At 38.8% G+C, this 19,662-nt stretch overlaps 2 protein-coding genes across 3 annotated transcripts in view; both read right to left on the reverse strand.

Annotated features, from left to right (window-relative positions):
- cry1b (cryptochrome circadian regulator 1b) overlaps positions 1–17,710 on the reverse strand; it is a 144,432-nt gene extending 126,722 nt beyond the window's left edge. The window contains exons 1-11 of one of the 2 annotated variants that reach the window (XR_008321436.1): positions 16,802–17,710; positions 13,774–13,882; positions 13,315–13,457; positions 13,035–13,219; positions 12,792–12,880; positions 11,020–11,160; positions 10,554–10,865; positions 10,268–10,419; positions 9,583–9,785; positions 9,252–9,389; positions 7,900–9,021 (exon numbers count right to left, since the gene is read on the reverse strand). Coding sequence is in view for 1 of the 2 variants with exons in the window: in XM_053320025.1 (XP_053176000.1) it covers positions 8,939–9,021; positions 9,252–9,389; positions 9,583–9,785; positions 10,268–10,419; positions 10,554–10,865; positions 11,020–11,160; positions 12,792–12,880; positions 13,035–13,219; positions 13,315–13,457; positions 13,774–13,882; positions 16,802–16,959 (1,713 nt within the window). In the remaining variant the exon portion in view is untranslated. Of the gene's footprint in view, positions 1–7,627; positions 9,022–9,251; positions 9,390–9,582; positions 9,786–10,267; positions 10,420–10,553; positions 10,866–11,019; positions 11,161–12,791; positions 12,881–13,034; positions 13,220–13,314; positions 13,458–13,773; positions 13,883–16,801 lie in introns of those variants that run through there. The other variant, XM_053320025.1, reaches the window with a different exon arrangement.
- Positions 193–5,428, reverse strand: zgc:153031. Its single transcript, XM_053320029.1, has 6 exons — positions 5,185–5,428; positions 4,419–4,468; positions 3,093–3,198; positions 2,858–2,984; positions 1,510–1,625; positions 193–1,038 (listed from the first exon to the last, which is right to left on the reverse strand). Exons 1-6 carry the CDS (start codon positions 5,289–5,291, stop codon positions 948–950), a joined length of 597 nt encoding a protein of 198 aa, XP_053176004.1. The 5' UTR covers positions 5,292–5,428; the 3' UTR covers positions 193–947.
- Positions 17,711–19,662: the final 1,952 nt, after the last annotated feature.

Below are 19,662 nucleotides of genomic sequence, written 5' to 3' on the forward strand. Positions count from 1 at the left end.
TTATAACCTGACCATTTCAAGGCCATGAAAGCATCAAGCTAAAAACTGAAGATATATTTGGCTGGAAGCTGGTGGTAAAATGTACAATACACTCATTACTCACCAGCAGCGCAAAAGAGAATTGACTGTGCATTGTCTTAATGGTATGCCTCCATCTAGTGGCAAAAAAGAACTCCTACAGCCATATTCATAAGTGTAGTTTTATTCAAAATGAAAAAAAATCACAACATTTAAATGATCTCTTCATGAAAAGTATACAGTTTATCTACTTTTTATGAACAAGCTTCCAGATTCACAAAAAAACTATACAGTTAAAAATTCTCATCAATAAATATGCATCTTACCATTTCTAAACATAACAAATTCCAAGATGTAACATTTTTCCATATTTATTCTAAAGAATGATGTAGTCATAGTGTTGAAGCAAAACAGCTTTAGAATTCACTCCCCACTTTCTAAACTGGCATCTGTCGTGTTGGCTCAGACAGGATCAGATCTGCTGTGATTCTCAGAGCACAGGCTGACGTAGGCCGCTGACTGACTCACTGACAAGCATATTTTCTTTGCAGCTGCAATATGATTGAGGAGGAGGACGAGATGGGAACGCTGACAAGTGATAAGGTGACAGCAGAGGGTGGCAAGGTATTTTTATAATATCCAAGCAAACTGTAGCAATGGAAAAAATAAATCTAAGGAATATCATTAAGACTTGGACTGCTGTTAAAGTGTCTGTGCTCAAAGTATTTCATTATTGCAAAGAATAAAAGGTTATATTTACACTGAAATGCTCAATGCTTTATTATACAAAGTGTGTTAACAAGACACTTTGAATTTATAAAAGTCTGATAACACGCTTTGGTTTGGTTTTAGAAGCATGTCTCTACAGTAAAGGTTGAAGAGTTTTTTGCAACATGTTTCCTGATAATCTCTTCATTTCTTCTGTTTCTTTACACGGCATCACCTCTTTCTTTCTTGAATACCTGGAATTTGTATTTGATGCCGTTCTCCTCTTGGATTCCGCTTGGTACATCAGGAAATCTTATTTGGAGATGGAAAAAAAAAGTTTTGTGAGTTCAGGAAAAAAGAAAAAAACAGTTTCTTATATAAAGTCAGTAATTTAGCCGGTTTACTTTATTTCATGATTGCTGACTCCTTCTAATGATAGAAAACATCTTCTGAGGCTAGGGCATTCTCTCAAAATGCATTACAATGGATAGAAGAGGTATAAAAACAAGACATAGTCTGAAAATCCCTCTGAGCTTAACTAGTCGAACCAATAACAACACAGTCTGATAGATACTGTCTTTGTTTACTTTGTAACAAAAAGAAAGAATCACTGTCTCGCGGGACTTTAGGAAGGCATCAAATGAAATCACTCCTTTGTCACTGTTTAATACACTGTAAAGTTGCTTAAACAAGCTAACACTGTCAGCAGATTCAGATGTAGGGTCACAGCCTCCAGGCCAGGACAGCCTGCACTAACCGTCTGGGCATGAGATAAACACAAACCTTTCTTGTAATTTAAAGAGTCCTCTGTCAAATTCAGGGAAGAAGACATCACAGTCAAAGTCAGCCATGACGTCTGTCAAGTAAACCAAGTCACACCAGGGGTGCTTCAGTGCATCCTGGTCATAAACAAAAAGCAACAGAGATTCTGATCACGTTAAAATATTAACAACAAATGCTATGTCTAGACTTTATTATGGGTTATACAGCAGAGAGAATTTAAGCTGTATGAGATAACTTTTTGTGTTAGTAGTTACAAATGACACTGTATTTTTCTGTTAACTAACCCTGTTAATGGGGCCAAATCAACATTAGATTGGCTGCAGTTTAAAATTGGTGTATCTCTGCAGTCTTTAAGACCATAAGGTCTTGTAAAAACTCTGCACTAAAACAAATGGTGGTTTAATTCTTCTGGCTGATTAGATCTCTTCTTGAAGTCTGGTAGGGAATCACTTGAGACTACCTACTGCTAGTACTAATAAGCTGTTTTCATAGACATTTTGACTTGCTATAGTATGAAAACACAGGAGTAGTCCATAACATTAACGATGGCTCCTTTGTATTCAAGTCACCCACTAAGCCCTGACAGTTTGACAGTGAGCCAGCATACACAATACAAAAACCTTAAAACTGAAGCAGTAGAAATCATGAAATCATTCATGTCATTATTTATATCTGTGCCTTTCCTACTGGGACATATCAGAGTGCCTCCTGTGAAAAAGGCCTGTCCAACTGATGATATGACAGGTACGGGAAAACTAGAAGGGACAGTTAGGGACATGTCAGTCAACAACCATCTGTACACACCCACACAGTTCTGGAATTATTGCACCTGTGGGTGTGTACCAAGTGTGTGTAAACTAAACCGGATTGCTATGATCTAAGAAGCTGTGGTTTAGCCAAATAATGCCAAGTTCACACATAATGACACAAACATATAGGACGAGAGATGGTACATGGCACCTGGCACAACCACCCATGATTCAAGGCTCATGCAGCTTTACCTGTAGCAGATGAAAAAGGTTAAACTTTCTGCGAAGATGAGGGAGTGATAACCTGGAAACAACCAGTCATGCGGAATCCCTTGAGGATCTGAAGAACAGCTGTTTACTCTTCCAACTTAACTAAGTGAAACGACTTCCTTGTAACCAAAGAAGTCAGCCATGATTATTTTTAATTACACTGTTTCCTGACTTGTCGAAATGTTATGTTGTACTGTTCACACAGAAACAAACCTATTAAATCAAATTTATTGAACTACCTAATGAGTGATGTCACAGCAGGTGTTTTGATGGGAAGAGAGAGAGTGTGGAAATATTGAGTTGGCTGTGAGCTGTTTAGACCAGTTTACCTGGTAGACCCGAGTCCCACCAACAATCCAGATGGTCTCTACCAGGTCAGCGAGCGGATACTGTGCAGCAAGGCGGACAGCACTCCCAAAGTCTTGACACAAGAAGTGTGCGTGATCTGGAACTGTGCTGTAAGAGGTGGAGGGGGACAATAGACTGAGAGTGGCAACTCAACAAATTTCCTGCTGTCCTTGTTGCTGCAGATGTTTGCATGCATGCGAAAGGGATAATACTCACGTCAGTGTCTCACTCAGCACCACATGCAGAACATTGGCCATTGGGAACATATTTTCGGGGCGGGAGTTCCAGCACAGTTTGCCCCAGACCATCATATTCATCTTTCCTGTAGAAGATAGAACAGAAGATTTGACACTGTTGATGGCATCATATTAAAGTTCTGGGTATCAAAAAGTAAGAATTTGAGTGTCAAATTAATTCCGTATATGGCGCAGGATATAGAACATATTAGAAATAATCCAGCAAATAAAAAAAAAACCTGGAACATCAAGGTACTTCATTCAGCTAAAGCAAAACTCCTGTAAATACAATACTGCCATGAATCACTCCTGCTCAGTTATTTGCAACATTGCCATCAATGGCTTAATACCTCTTTGTCAAAATAATCTGAATGCTTACAAATTTGTATTGTCTCATATTATATACTGTGTTGTTTTTATGTATCACCCAATCGATCAGTCCATTTGTTAGCCTTCTGATGTTGACCCCTTCCCTTTCCTCAGAAACCTGTTTATTGTTAATATAACCAGGAAAGCCATACATCCTCTGGATGCTCTAGGTCTATAGTTTGTGATTATGAAGTTTCATGAGGCTGTGAATATCCTGGAGGAAACAATCATTTGTTTTATACAGTGGGGTCAAATTTCAAAAAATGGTCTCACTACAGTGAAATGGTTACTATGGGGACTAACATAATCACACATTAATAAAATTGAATGCACAAGAGTCTCAGCTTTCTAGTCATACCAAATTTATGTTCCTAGACTGGGACCATTTATAGAATAGGCAAAAATAACACATTTATACTGCATGGTTTTTGCCCAATAATATAATCAAGTAGACATTTCTGTAAAGGGGAGACTAGTGGGTACCCATTGAACAAATTTTCTTTCAGATATCTTGAGGTGAAAGGTCAATGGATCCCTTTGAAAATGTAGATGCTCCTTTGCCAAAATTGAACCTGACTCTGGAACATTACTTTACCCCACTTTCTGACAAGCTTGCATGACATGGTACCAATGGATGCTTTAGATCATTTGGTGTCATGTGATACCAGAATCTCTTCACTGTAGCTTTTAAATGAACCCCGCTACAGTCTTGTATAGGGCCCTGCAGGTTTTGGAGGGTTTAATGTTGTGCTGCAGCACCCTCTCCACCTTTACTTCCCACAGCCTCAGTATGATCTGATTTTAGTGAAACATTTTTGACACAATTTTTCTTTTTTTTCTAGTTTCATACATTTTTAAAGGGCTGAACATGTTTTGAATGATACCCAGCTGTAAATGTGGTAGCTATAATATGACATAATGTGATGTTGAGGAGTACCTGGTCGTGACACTCTTGTGACGGTGCTGAGAAAGTACTGGAATTCAGACCTGAAAATGTCACATTTTCAACATTAGATCAAGCAGAAAATAGTCAGCTGTTACTAAGCTCATTAATTCTAAGTACTGCTGCTTACAGATTCTACAGTACAAAGAATGTCCCAATAAAGAAGGAATACATAACGACATTAAAAAAGCACATCATATTTATATAAATATATATATATATAAATTATGTTATATTCATGGAGACACTGTTACTACTATTACCACCACATTAGCTGTTTCCCCACAACTGTGATTTCCTTCCTTACTACTTTATTGTGTTCATTTTAAACCAACCACTCTCAGTTTTGGTGCAATTAATCATCAAGGTAATTTATCAAGTAGGAATACCTAACATTTCATTTTTGCTGTGATATGATATGATTTATTCATAGATGACAGACACAAATACAAAATCAAAAGTAACTCAAAACACTTCTTTCCATCATGGTCATGATAATCAAAATTAAGATGATCAAGAATTTCAATTTATTTTATTTATATGTTTGGATTTGAGTTTTGATCCAACAGAATAAGAATTGTGATCACTCTGGAGACTTCCTGCACACCAGCTGCCTAAACTGTCTAAACCAGCGGTTCTCAACATTTTTGGTGTTATGTAATCCCAAATTTATACACATCAGGCCTAGAAGCTGTATGTGATGACATATCTTCACTGAATCAAACATATATAGGACCTACAAACCAAATTTCAGCCTTACGGTAAATTCCAGGGCAGTTTTCCATCTTTCCCGATTCCCATGCCATTGCAAACTGCAGCTATAAGGCGAACTGGTTTCTCCTGCACTTTGTCCCGGCTCATGTTCATCTCTCACACACAGCCTTCCAAACACACCAACCAGCAGCTCAGAATCCCGATCCCGCAACACAGGAACTGAGTCTATGTCTATGAGGACTGATATCAGCTGTCACCGCCTACCGACCGGCAGCTGTTATTAGACACGGTGAAGTTTTACTCTCAGCGCATCCTAAAATGATTAAACTGTGGAGTCTCAAAACCACTCCAACACACCCAAACCCCGCCCCCCCTCCTAGAATATCCGTAACACTGTAGTCTGTTGGCAACGTGACTCACACGTGTAATTACTTCATTTGCATAGTTATTTTAATCAATACAGTGTTTGAGGAAAAAAAGCCTTAAGGACCTCTCAAGCATTCAGAGAAGTATAGTATTTAGTAAACTGTATAATCCATGACTTATTAAGTAAAGGTCTTAGCTGTGTTAACTTTCTATATGTGTTAGTTAATACTAACTTTGACTAGTTAAAAATTGGCTATAGGTCAACAAGGTTTGTAATTTGGACAATGTGGAAGTTAAAATAAGTTCATGTGGGGCTTTTATCTACACCAGATTTTGCTCAAAGGTCAGAGCGTGGATAATAGTATGATGGGTAGAATGGTTGGCTCAAAGTCCACATGGACAGTGCCTAGATAAAGTATTTGCCATGTTTTATTTTCCAGCTTTGAATGTGAATAATTACACTTTTTAAAACTGAAGAACACACAGAAGAACAAAAAGCAAAGTAAAGAAAACATAGATTTCAATTTCAAATCATGAATTTCTCTTCAAATCATGACATGAAATATTAATTTGCTTCTTCAGCTCAATATTTATAGAGAAGCCAGCAGTCTTTACTGTAGTTGGACCAGTATGGTATATTTTGACAGCTGCCACAAGTTCTGGTTTGGACTGAGCTCTAGACTATGACTTTAATGTAAAGTTTTAAACAATCATTTGTATTTTATATTCAAATGTAATTAAATCAACTTGTAGGGAATGGACTCTTACATCAGAGTGTAAATAAGCTTTTATTCAAAGTGGCAATAAGACCTGACAAGTTCATAGATGATCAATACATTTCATAGGCAGTGTAGCTCATGTGTTATTTTGCCTGTGGCACAACATGGTGTGTTAAATGAAGACTCATCAAGCTGTACTCACAGGTGTGGATAATAGTCTTTAGGCCTAGTGGTGCAGACTGCTTTGAGATGACATCTTTTTGCAGACTGTCTATGACCAATTTCATGTTGGCTGTTATATTTGTGTGAAGTTTATCAATTAAAGGCTGTCACATTATTGACTCAAATTTGCTTGGTTGCCTAATAAACATATGACAGACAACATGTGTACTACTAGGGATTTATGACCTTTAAAATACAAATAATGTAGGTTTGATTATAGCTCTCTCTCTCTCTCTCTCTCTCTCTCTCTCTCTCTCTCTCTCTCTCTCTCTCTCTCTCTCTCTCTCTCTCTCTCTCTCTCTCTCTCTCTCTCTCTCTCTCTCTCTCTCTCTCTCTCTCTCTCTCTCTCTCTCTCTCTCTCTCTCTCTCTCTCTCTCTCTCTCTCTCTCTCTCTCTCTCTCTCTCTCTCTCTCTCTGCAGCCATTACACATTTTTTAAAAGACCATACTTACACTGTAAGTATTCTTGTAAAGAGAAAGATGTGCAACAACAATCTGATGGTATTATGATGCATATATAAAAACATAAAACAAGTGAATACAACAAAGTTCCTTTTATTGCCATTTCAGCACAATTCAAATTTGGTCATTGTTTATACAAAAATAAGATTTACGATCACATGGGAGACAAAAGCACACGCAGTCACAGTTGAACTTTTGAGTTTTGGTAACACAATATTTACAAAAGGAGTCAAGAAACCCCATGGCCAAATATACAAAATCTAGAAATCAAAAACAATACATATTTACAAAATGTATGATTGCCTTCATCGTTTTGATATGAAGCATTTTGAGGCTTGTTTTTGAGAAAGTGTGTTAAGCAGGGGGGTATTCCAGAAAGCGGGTGGTATGTTAACCCTGAGATGAGGAAACTCTGAGTCAGTCACCATGGTAACTGACTCTGTGAACATTTTCTTTAAGAAACCCTGAGTTTCTACCTGTCTCCTCCTACCTGAAGCAAGCTGCCAATCATGGATGGTCCGGTTCTTCACAATGTGATAGATATTGAGGTAGAATTAATTCTCAATGCCTTATGTCTGGAGATGCAGTATCACTGTTCATTACACTAAATCATTTCTTAACATTCTCCGGCCATATCTGCCTTCTTGTTAATCTTATTTTTAATAAGTATTTTATTGTACAGTCACATTTTAGTCTTAAAATCAATGACTCCAATATGTATAATAAGTAAAATAGTGTAAAATGTGAATCTACTAAGCAGGATATTAGATGAGAGGACATATGTGTTAAACAGCTTTCTGTTGGGGGTTTAAATTACTACATGTTGAAATAACCACTGTATAAACTATTACTTTGTTTAATAGCCTACGTCAACTATGAATAAAATCAAAGCGAGGTACAATCATGGCCCAGCAAAAAGTGGCTTACTTTTCTGATTTATGTTTTTTTATTTCATTTTTACCTGCTTCCAAATACCGTACACCACTTGTTCACCTGTATGCTACAATTTTAAGTGAGGTAAGTTAAGTCAGTGGAGTGGTGTATTCAATTTTCTCCCATGCCGCTTCTCTCTCCTTAACATCTGCAGCTGTGTTACTTTTTGTGAAATATATGTTCATATTCGCCACAGGCCTGCAGGGGGAGCTCCAGTTACAGTGAGGTGACCTAACTTGAGCTTGTTTTCTTAGTAGTTACCATGGTGAATCAAGGTATCGGGGCTCCATTGATGATGGCTTTTTATAGTGGTCACACACACGCCAAACTCAAGGTGAGCATACTCAGAATTGATTGAACTAATTCAGATCAGCTGTTCTGGAACCGGATCCTCAGAGTTTCCCATCTCAGAGTAAGTCAACTCAGAGTTCAGGGTTAGACTCAGAGTTTGTTGAACCTCCTACCTGGAAAACCCCCCTGGTCTTCTGATGCCAGTGTGTTGACAGTGGGTATGAGGGTTGAAGGGTTAGGGTCAGCCCCGTCTTTCAGCTCACCTTCTATGTACAATAACCGATGCTTTGCTATACACCCAGCTGACTGAATTACACACTACTGGACAGTGTATTATTAACATTTATCAACCAACCTCATAATGTCCTGACCTGACTTACTGTTTGAAGGGGGCGGGGTAGAAACCAGCCATTTTTATTGACATTTGTGGTTTCATCTCTTTAACATTACTGTAGTGGAAGACAACACCTTGATGTGAAGACCTTGTCCTCAGAAATATTTTTGCCTGTTTTATCCTGGTTTTACAGCAAGGTTACTTCTTTCGTTCCTGAGATGTGTACTGTGTTTTATCAGGTCGTCAAGCGATGTTAACAGCTGACTGACTTAACTAATTACAAATATCATGTACTAAGGGGGGTCCTTCAGACAAACAGTCAGTAGTAACAGCTGGGTACACACCCCCCAATTTGTTTCCTCTATGGCTGTTAGTTACAGTTATTACTGCATGTTAGCTGAAGGCACTGCAGGAGAAGATGCTATCCAGATGATACAGACTGACTGAGGAACCCCTTTAGTCTGCCTTTGGTAACTACGTGCTCTGCTTCCAGGATTTAAAGTTGCTCTCGGGTGGGGCTTCTTCACACCGCCGCTTGTGCGTGGTTGGTCCTCTGTCTGCATTAAAACAACACACAGGGCATACTTCAACAGATGATTTCAAACTAATCCAGTCTTGTCTTACAATTTATGTAGTAAGTGGTGTGAATATACTTGTGAAGCTATTAGGTCCCTTTGACGACTTTAAATAACATGTCACTATCTTGTCTGAACTGTACTTATATATAATGTCTGTGTCTGTTAAAGTGTCTGAAATGGCAAAGATGTCAACCATGCACCCCACATACCTGTCTGAGACGTTGCCATCTGCACTGAGGGGTCTTCAGTGGACTTCCCCCAACCTTGACTAGTCCCAGAGATTACTTCTCTGGCATTACTTCCACTTGCCCCATTGTTGGAGTTAGCTGGTACTGTTGCCAGTAGGCCTGCAAGGTAAGCAAAGCAATATAATTTACCCACAGTTCTTTGAGTGTCAAACAGCTCTAAATACATAAAGCAATCGAAATTACAAAAAGTTTTTATGCCAAATAAAAATATAAATAAAAATACAATACAAATACAATTCTATACCAAATAAGGGCATAAAAAGTCATTTGTGTAACTGGGTCATATCCCTACCCAATCCTTTGTAGCAGGATAGCTGCTGGTAAATTTGCTTCATCCGCTCAATATTGACACGGCTAGCCTCAGCGTGGTTCACCATGGGCTTGGGGTAGTGAACTCCAATGATACACTTGGCTTTCTTCTGTACTTCTTCTGGGGCATTCCACGGATCATAGATGTATTTGGCTGGAAAACCCTTCAATATGGGCAAATAACGCCTGGAATGCAGAAACAAAAGAAAATAGTGTCATGTGCATAATAAAAAAAAAAACGAAGTGGAACATGATGGATGGTAAAGTAGAGTAATGTGACTCACTACACAGGGCAGGCTTGTCTGAGATGTTACCATGACAAACCACCACTAATATTGAGCTTTTTTTCCCTCATTAATACTGACATGGGGAATAAAGTCACAGAACTTGATTGTTATCTATCAATAATATCACATGATTGTATGAATGCATGTTGCAACCATGATACACTGTTTCTTCATGCGAGGAAGAGAGCACAAGTTAAGCATGACATATTATTTATTATTGTATCTCCAGCTCTTCCTTTCAACATGCTACGCTGTCCTTGAGCAATTCAACCCTGAGCTGCTTGTGATGGTCAAGCTGCTGGTGAGTATGAAAACTAAAATGTAAAGCTCTTTGTCCTCTATCAGTGCAGTCCAGTTACTATAAAAAAAGTACCGACTGACCGTATGTAGTCACCGCTGGGGTCTGTGCGTCGTCCAAATCCCACAGGGCAGTAGCAGTGGAAGAAATTCTGGAAAAAAGAACTGCAAGAGAGCCACATCCAGCTGCCAGCATTGACACTCCAGTCTGCATCTAACAGCAACTCTTCAAACACCTGTACAAGACACAGACAGTGGATATATGAGATAATGCATGGTAGTAATATTCAACAGCAAAAAGCCTCAGGAAAGCATCCAGACCATCCACCTACATTTAGTCTTTAACTGTATCCCTTTTCTCTGTGCTTACCTTCATGCCTTCCTCCCAGCGGATCCAGAGGTCTCCCCTGGTGAGGAAGCAGGCCACAGCATGCCGTGCCAAAGGATGGATCCAGCCCTCCTCCCTCAGCTGGATCATAATAGCGTCTATCCAAGGAAAGCCTGTCCGTCCCTCTACCCACTTGGCCAGTGCCTCTTGGTTTCGGTCCCAGGGGATCTGGACACATATAGGGTTACCCTCCATCTTGTCAAAGCAGGAGTTGTTGGTTGCGGCCGTGTAGAAGAACTCTCTCCACAACAGCTGGCCATACAAGGGAAGCGGTGGGGTGCTGTCCTTCTTGACCTGACAAGATAAAGCACACAAAAGGTTCAGAAATGATCTGCAGGATTGATTGTGTTTGGCTGCTTATCAAACAAAATGTCACCATGTCATCCAATATTACTGTAAGATTAAAATGTCAGAAAAGGGACTAAGACTTATGTGTGGTCGTTCATACCTTCCTGTACAGGTCTGTGAGCTTGAGATAGAAGAGCCGACAAGAGAGACATCCGAAGCGCAGGTAGGGGCCGAGGCCTGTTGGACTGGCCAGCAGGGAGTTGGCGTTCATACGTGGGCGCTCAAAGTTGGCCACCCATGCCTGTAAAACAATAACCTGTCAGCTGTAAAGTTGACACTAGAAATAGGTTTTCACATTCATCCACTGAAGGGGGAAAGTTTCTGTGCTCTCCTTCAATATAAGTTTAACAATTATGATTTGTGACATCACAACTAGTCTGGAAGCCAGTCGGGGTCCAATATGCAATTTAGACAGATGTGATATGGAAACCTGAAACCTGCAGTGTTAAAATCCAATGTTTGGCAGAGGTTCCCATTCTCTTGAATGAGAAAGTGTGTCTAAACCTTTGGCGGAATGCATGTTAAGTAGTGGTGGGCATAGATTAATTTTTTAATCTAGATTAATCTCACTGTAATCTTGGAATTAATCTAGATTAAAATGGCTCATCTGAATTCTGCCGAAGGCATTCGGAATATATGTGCTACCCAAATAATGACTAAAAATAAGTCTTTGACAACGGGTTTCTCAAGCCAGGTGGCGCATTAGACCAGGGGCTCATCTCCTGTTTCCAAATGCATCACAATGTTCTACTATGATAATTGGTGATGAAAATAAATCATGTTCAATAAGATGTACTTGTGTTTACTAACTGTTTATTCAGTTAAACATGAATTTTGAACTGTAGGCCTACATAAGAGGTCGTGATGAACTGTTTACAGTCAGTAGCTTTGTGTCAATCAGTCCAAGCTTTATTTCTCCTTTCTTCCACCAGTCACTCAGGCAGATCAGCTTATTCACATTTCCTGGTGACAAACTAGATCTCCGCGCTACCACTACATCCGTGCTAAAATATTGTAATGAACTGGGCATGTTACTGTTTTGTGTTTTATAAATTTGAGAGTTTAAGCCAGATTCTGTTCTGTTCAGTTAAAGTGTTGGTTTTTCAGAGTGTCTGTGAACGCGTCTTGAGAGTGAGACTTGCAGCTAGTGTGTAGGTGTGTTTGTTGTTGTTAGCCTCTGCATAAGAAGACGGCAGCACGTGTGTGGCTAGTGAGCTACTGATGTTAGGTTTTTGTTGTTTTGGCGTTGGCTATGGCCCATAGTAGCCTGTGTAACAATCAAGAATAAAAAGCTAGCTAAACCGGCTAACGTCTCGGCGTGTGGTTATTGAGGGACGTTACAATATCAAGGTGAAAGTCATCATAGCTGGCGTAGTATAGACCCAGCTCCCGACCCAACTTTGAGAGTAGATTAATGGCGATATTTTTTTTAATTGCCCGATAAGGGTCTCATGTTAATGCAGCACGTTAACACCGATAACGGCCCACCGCTAATGTTAAGTGTTGTTAACATATCAATGTCTCTCTCTCTCTCCATCTAATAGCAATAAAAGCTGAAAAAGTTGGAGCAACATGTAAATATCAATCTGCTTAACTCAATATGGTCACTACTGTATGAATACAGACTATCATCATGCCCCTTGTAATGAAACGTGTACTTGGCTACTGTTCACATTTTCTGCTAGAGTTCAAATTACTGCAACACAAAGTTTGACAAAATTGAATGAAAACATCTAATTGATCATCCACACCTGTAAGTCGGACTTGAGCTAGAATTTTGGTCAACCAGCTACAGCTTTATGACAAGTATACCTCTAAAACAAAATCAGTGTTTTTATTTTGTGCATATACTGTGTAGTAACGTCTCCGTACCTTCCTCTCCAGGTGTCTCTCTAGTCTCAAGAGGGCTTCTGTTTCTCCACCTGGCCAAACTGCTGTGGTCAGGTCCTCTGTCTCAAAACCTGAAGAACCACAACAAGTGTCAAAACCACTTTTAGTGAAGTGACTGAGACACTGACACATGCTGGATACAATTTGTGTATATACACTAATCCCAGTGTGCACATAAAAACAACATTTGCATACTTACAAAATAAAGAAGAAAAAAAAACTCACCAAGCTCTTCCAGGGAGGGGACTCCAAACTTATTGTCATGGTCTTCACCGATGGATGTGGCACATGTTTCAATGACCTCAGATGTGATGGTCTCTGCAGGCAGGTCCACAGCACGCATACAGTTGATTACAGACTGGAAGCGCTTGTACGTGAGAGGAGGCTGACCACCATTCACTTCTATGATCCTTTTATGAAAGAAAAACAGGAATTAAAATTTTTAAGCACAAACCTTAACACACAATGTTTGAAACACGTTTACATATTCAAAACAGTCACTCACTTGTCCAGATCATAGAGAGTGTGTGATATTCGCACTATGACTTCAACTCCGGCCTCACTGGCTAGTTTTTTGATAGTAGAATCACGTTCTTTGCCGAAAGGCTCAGAGTCATACTCATATGATAGACGAGTGATCTGCCATTCCTGAGAAACAATGTATGCACAAACACACTGAAATTCAAGCCAAAGATTGACGGACAGAGACAAAGATAGATACTGCAATGTTTATGGTGAGTCTTTTTAATAAATGTTCTATTTGAATATCCTAAACCAATTTGAAACCAAGTAATTAACTTACAAATTTAGTTCAGGACCACGTGAATCAAAAGAGATTTCTAAGAGAGGTAATGATCTTTAATTTAAAGTGACTGCATTATGTGAAAAGTCACAAGAAGCATTTATTTCAAAGCCAGCAAAACCAAGTGTAAGTACACCTTCTGCTTTGTTCCATTTCTCATACCTTAAAAAGACGAGGGAAGACATCTGTCGGTTGACCTCGAATGACAAACAGGCGGGAGTTGAGTTTGCGCAGGCTGGCATCCAAGTCCTCTAAACACTGCAGCAAAAACCTGAAACCAACAGACAGAATGATACGTGCATGTGAGAAAAAATCTGATATTTTTGGTTGTCGTTTTTTTAAGAAACACACCACAATGTGCTGCTCTTCCTAACTTGCCTAAATAACAGCCCAGCATGGTCAGAAATCTGTATACACCTCTGATCTTCTCCATCCTGATATCACTAAGAGGTCACTTGGGTTTTTAGACCAGATCTTACTGGTTCCTTCTACTGGTTTCCCTCACGCACGACTGAGAACAAAAAGTGATCGTGCCTTTGAAGAGGTCTCTGTTCACGCCTTAAAAAAACAGCAAAAGAATCGTTTATTAAAAGTGACTATTGTCTTGTCTCATAGTGTCTAGTGTTTGCACTTTATGTGTTGAAGTATGTTGATGCTTAGGTTTTATTGTATCTTTTATTGTACAAATTTGATGGTTCCCCTCTTGTGTCCTGCTCTGTGTAAGGTGCTATATTAAATTAACTTTACTTTCTTTATTAATGGACAAAAAACTACACTTAATGCAGTAGAGAAACCTGGAGGATGTGTCCTCTGTAAGTGCAATAACTTCTTATCACTTACCATAAAAACCTTTAAAGCTGCAGTTGGTAAGTCTTACAAAAGTAACTTTTTGTCATATTTGCTAAGACTGTCACTATGTAAAGACAGCATTACATGAAACTAGTAATCTGTAAAAAAACAAAAAAACAAAAAAAAACAGGCTCATTTAGCCCCGCCTACTGCTCCTACTGCACATTGCCAGAATCCACTGTGACCGGACAAAAAGAACCAATCAGAGCCAGGATTGTGTCTGGTGGAGTGTCTGACAGCTGTCAATCACTGCTCACACACACAGCCCCCTCCCACTTCCTCCTCAACTCGGTCAAGCTCATATCTCCAAGAGCAGCTTCAGGAGTGTAGAGAAAGTAATGGCACAGTATATTCCTTCAGACCGGGTTCAGATTTATGAGCTTGGTCTGTAAATACTGAAACGTCACATCAACTAGTGTCCTGAAATACTTCTGATCAACACACTGAATCAGCACCTGCCTGTGGACCCTTCTGGATTTCTTTTTATTTCTCTGTACAACATACAGCAGTAACAGGTCATCAATATTCATTTTCATAAGCTGCTGACACAGCTGACACTGTTGTTTACAGGACGTTATCGTTCACAATCGTGGATAATCACATCACTATAGTTTTACCCTTTACAGACCTATAATCAGATCCAGATCCAACTTCCCTTTGGATTTTACTGGTTTATAAGACGAACACCACTTCTAAATGAAAAAAAAACCTTATCACAGGTCAATCTTATTTGCCAGTTTTTATGGTATTACTTTGAAAACAGAAAAAAGGTGCACATCATCATTTGCACAAACGTGAACTCAAAACCAGAAACAGTCAAACAAAGCACCCCACACAAACCATCTTAATGAACTCTAATTTTACTGGACTTTAATTTATCTCATTATCCATACTTACAATCCTATCAATATTTATGTTCACATTTTTAAACTGCCATTTTTGTTGTCGGGTATGAAGATTTGGTTCCCAATAAATCTGCTGATTCATTTCCAAACTATAATTTACACTTAATAAACTAAAAAGGTCAACACCATAACAAAGCTAGATTCCTAAAAACTGGGATGTTGATGTGCAAGTGATCACAACAGTCTACAACACAATCGACCACAGCACCTGTAACTAACAGTGCTATTCGAGGAGAGGGGTCTCTGTAGTATAAACATGAATAGTGATTGCCATTTAATTCTGTCTTCCCTTTAAGCAAACAAAAAAAAAGTCTTTGGAAAATAACTTCATGTCCAAATAAAATAAAAAAAGTGGATTGCAGTCTTCAAATATTATATATAATGTTCCCATATGTGCCAAATGATATGAGCCATTTGAACATCATCATTATCATTTATGTTCATTTAGTTAATGTTATTTGAGCATACAGAGTAGCTTGCATCCTTGTCAGCAACAATTTCCCAGAGCTACTAAATTGCCAGCTGATACAATCATACCAAAGATAGAACTGACAGAGAGAGAAATGAAGACAGCATGCTTATCAAGGTCTACAGATTCACCATCACATATCAGAGCTGATAATAACACCAGAAAACTGATCAATCCTAAACCTGCATTGCAAAATCAAATAGAGTACAAGTACTGGCAAAACAACAACGAGAAAGAAGAAAAGAGACAACACTACCTGTCATGCTTTTTTTAACATACTATAGTACTATCCATTAAAGCCTAGGTTACCTTCTAATTACACACTGGCCGGTTACACCCTACTGTATATTGATACAAAGATGAAATGATGCCAGTTTTTCTCAAGATGCAACCTCCCACACCACAAGTGAGTAGCAAAACAAGCATGTTCTTGCTGCAATAAATAAGGAGATTGATGATTGGTGGAGGAAAACAAACCGTGACCATGGCAACTACAACATGGTGATATCCCTAATCTACAACACATTCATGGATATGACTCTGCAATAATACAACATGATAAAGCATGAATAAAGCAACTGCTATTAAACAAGTGCAATCATGCATTGTGGATGAATTAGGTGCATAGTTTTTTGACAGCTGGAAACACATCATATGCATGTTTCAACTATTTTCCCATATAGTGAGTAGTGACCACATACTGAGTTGTCTTTTACAGGTGACTTCTTTCTAATTTTACAGTATTTACAAGTTATTAATGTGTAAAGCAACTGAAGAGAATTTAATTAAAATGCTAACATATGGCACATCAGAACTCTGCACGTAGGATTTGATGTGGGATATGATTAGAAAGATCACAGAGTTTAATTGTGGCTTCATTAGATTTTGATGTTCGGGACAAAATTTCCACCCACTTGTCAATCGCATCTTTCAACATCCTGATATCTTGGACCCACCCCCCCCTTACCTCCACCTGTTGATGCCCACGTTGGAGGACCCAGCGAACCAGGGGTCCAGGATGTAGATGCAGCGCAGGGTATCCGACCCCGGGATGGAGTCCCTCAGGGAGGGGTTGTCGTGCAGCCGCAGTCCCTTCCTAAACCAGTGGATGGTGTTGACCACCATGTCGCCGGCCTCAATCTGGTAATTATTATCCCAGGTGGGGTGAAAAAGAGGGAAGGGGTTCCCACAAAAATCAAGAAGGCGCCCACTTGCGTTGTTTTGGCAGCTGAATAGTCGAGCGGTTTTTCTGCAGGTGACTGGATTTATAGGGTTGGTGGAGCCTTAACCTTGCTCCATGAACGTATCCACAAAGTTGGGTCTCCTGACCAGCAGCGGCCGCATGTGTGGACTGCAGATATCCACAGCAAACGCAAAAAACAACAAAAAATAGCAACACGGCAGTTCGCTTGATTAATAGCAACGACTAAGTGAACACATTACTCGAAGATATGTCCCGGAAAAAAATAAGTTTCTGTGCATCAGCGATATTTTGCTATATCACATGAGGCGCAGTGTAACACAATTACAAGCTCCTCAAAAGCAGAAACGCGTAAAGCTTTCAGAGTAGTCTCCAAGCGCAACGTTAGACTAGTTAAAGTTAAAAAATACTCAACAAAACGTTAAACATGGACTATAAATTGATAGTAATACCGTGTCAACCATGCAAGGCGTCCTTTCTCTATCAACATATCTCCTCCCACAGGAATACACGGGCATGAATGGAGAGCTCTGATTGGTCAGAATAAACTGTTACGAAAGCGTTTCTGTGTCACGTTTCCATAGCGTGCTCTCCAAACCCCGCTGACACGTCATCTACGGTAGTTTTAAGTCATTTTAAATCATTCAAGCGTTGATTTTCGGCCAACTTCACTCGATATTTGTGACAGGGTCCACTATTGGAACTCGGAATAGTAAAAACAACATCTAAACGTGTACTGTAAAGGCAGCTAATCAGAAGCTTTGGATTGAGTTATATAGTAAAAGCCAGAAGTACCCGGATGAGCACATGCAGCACGGCGAGCATCAGGTGTGTTCGATTTACTACACAGTCCGCCCGGGTCACACTGCCACTACGCATTTGTTCGCATTTATCCTATCCCGCCCGCTTCTAGCAAAGATAATCTGTAACCAATCTGATGCAATTTAAATTACATAAAACAGTAAACTGCGATATTAATTCTACTTTAGCAAGCATGTAACCGTATACGATTAAGTGTTCTCTGCAACAATTAGTTATGACAAATAAATTTAGTAAATTTTTATTTCAAACATGTAAAAATAAATAACAGATAAACTAAGAATAACGATGCAATGAAACTAAACAGGCTAATAAAATTAGTGTTGTTTTTAAGAATTTTCGAAAAAGAGCAAGAAGAAGCATACACTTATTTATTCTCAACCACTCATCCATAAATTTACAATTTTATAGACAATTATACCCCAAATATTGTTTTTTTTAACAGTTAACACAACCCTTCTTCGTTCATATCCCTCTTAAAGATATACATATTATTTGTATTTGTTGAACTGATTTTTTTGTACTTTGTTTTAGCTCCACATCCAGACTATTCCAAAAATTCACCCCATGAATTGAAATGACATATCTTCTAAAGTGGTAGCCTACAAACACCGAATTTCTTTAGATTTAACTTCTCTCAGATTATAACCCCCCCTCTATGTCTACGAACATTTTGTATAGGCCCTATTACCTGATATCAGATTTTGTGTGTGTGTGTTGTGTTCAATTCTACTAGATCCATGACTTTAAGAACAGTACAGTACTGTACAACATTTTGTGATCCAGAATGTGCCTTGTTTTCCCAGAATTGCAATGTTCTTTCACTTGCACGTATCTTATATGAGGTTTTGTGGTCTACTATCACACCAAGAAATGTATTTTCATATACTCTTTCTATATTGATGTTGTTTGCCATCACTTATACTTGATTGTTTATTCTACAATTTCCAAATAACATAATATAATATAATATAATATAATATTTGTTTAATATAATGCACTCCAGTACCCCACCACCTAACAATAATAACTGAAAATGTATTGGCAAATACATTGGCTGTTGTATTGAATTGCATTACATTGCACCAATGAAGTGGCCAGTGAGTGTCTCGCTGCTGTTCAGTTTAAGAGAGATTTAGGATTTAGAAAACATTGAGAATTCAACATTTAATTCAACATTGTAAACATACAGTATGACAAACCAGTCAGAAATCTATTGCATTGTTTGTCATAACTGTGGCATATGTTTGTGTAACTTAAATGGCTTAAAAACATAGTTGACCAAACTTGTTCCCTCTTCAAAATCATAGTTTGATTTAATTAGGCCTACTCAGCTATTTTCTAATACAATGACTTTTGTGTAAAATTTCACTTTCTGCTCCTGCTACCTCATAGCACACGGTAATGTCACACAAAACAAAGAACATACTGTAGTGAACCAAGAACATGCTGTATCCCCCTGCAGCAGGATGTCAACATATATTATTGCCATGGATCCAGGCCTGTTAAAGTACACAATATATCCATTATTTTATTAAATTTCTACCTACAGAGTTTTCCATCACATTCAGAATATTATACCTGATTTCTATTTCTGTTGTGGTCATCTATATTAATGAGAAAACTGATCTGCTCAGTCTGAAGCAGCCTTTTCAATGATTCAGAAACCAAGGGCATAACAGCTAAAGTGCTTAAAATAAGACATTGAAGTCTGTTCTGTGGCCATTTCATAATAACTCCTTTGTCATGAGGTGTATCTGCAGCTGTCTGACACAAACCAGCAGCTTCAGAAACTGCCTTTGTGGCCT

This window comes from Scomber japonicus, chromosome 5 (genome assembly GCF_027409825.1).
Source record: "Scomber japonicus isolate fScoJap1 chromosome 5, fScoJap1.pri, whole genome shotgun sequence".
Classification (NCBI taxonomy): Eukaryota; Metazoa; Chordata; class Actinopteri; order Scombriformes; family Scombridae; genus Scomber; species Scomber japonicus.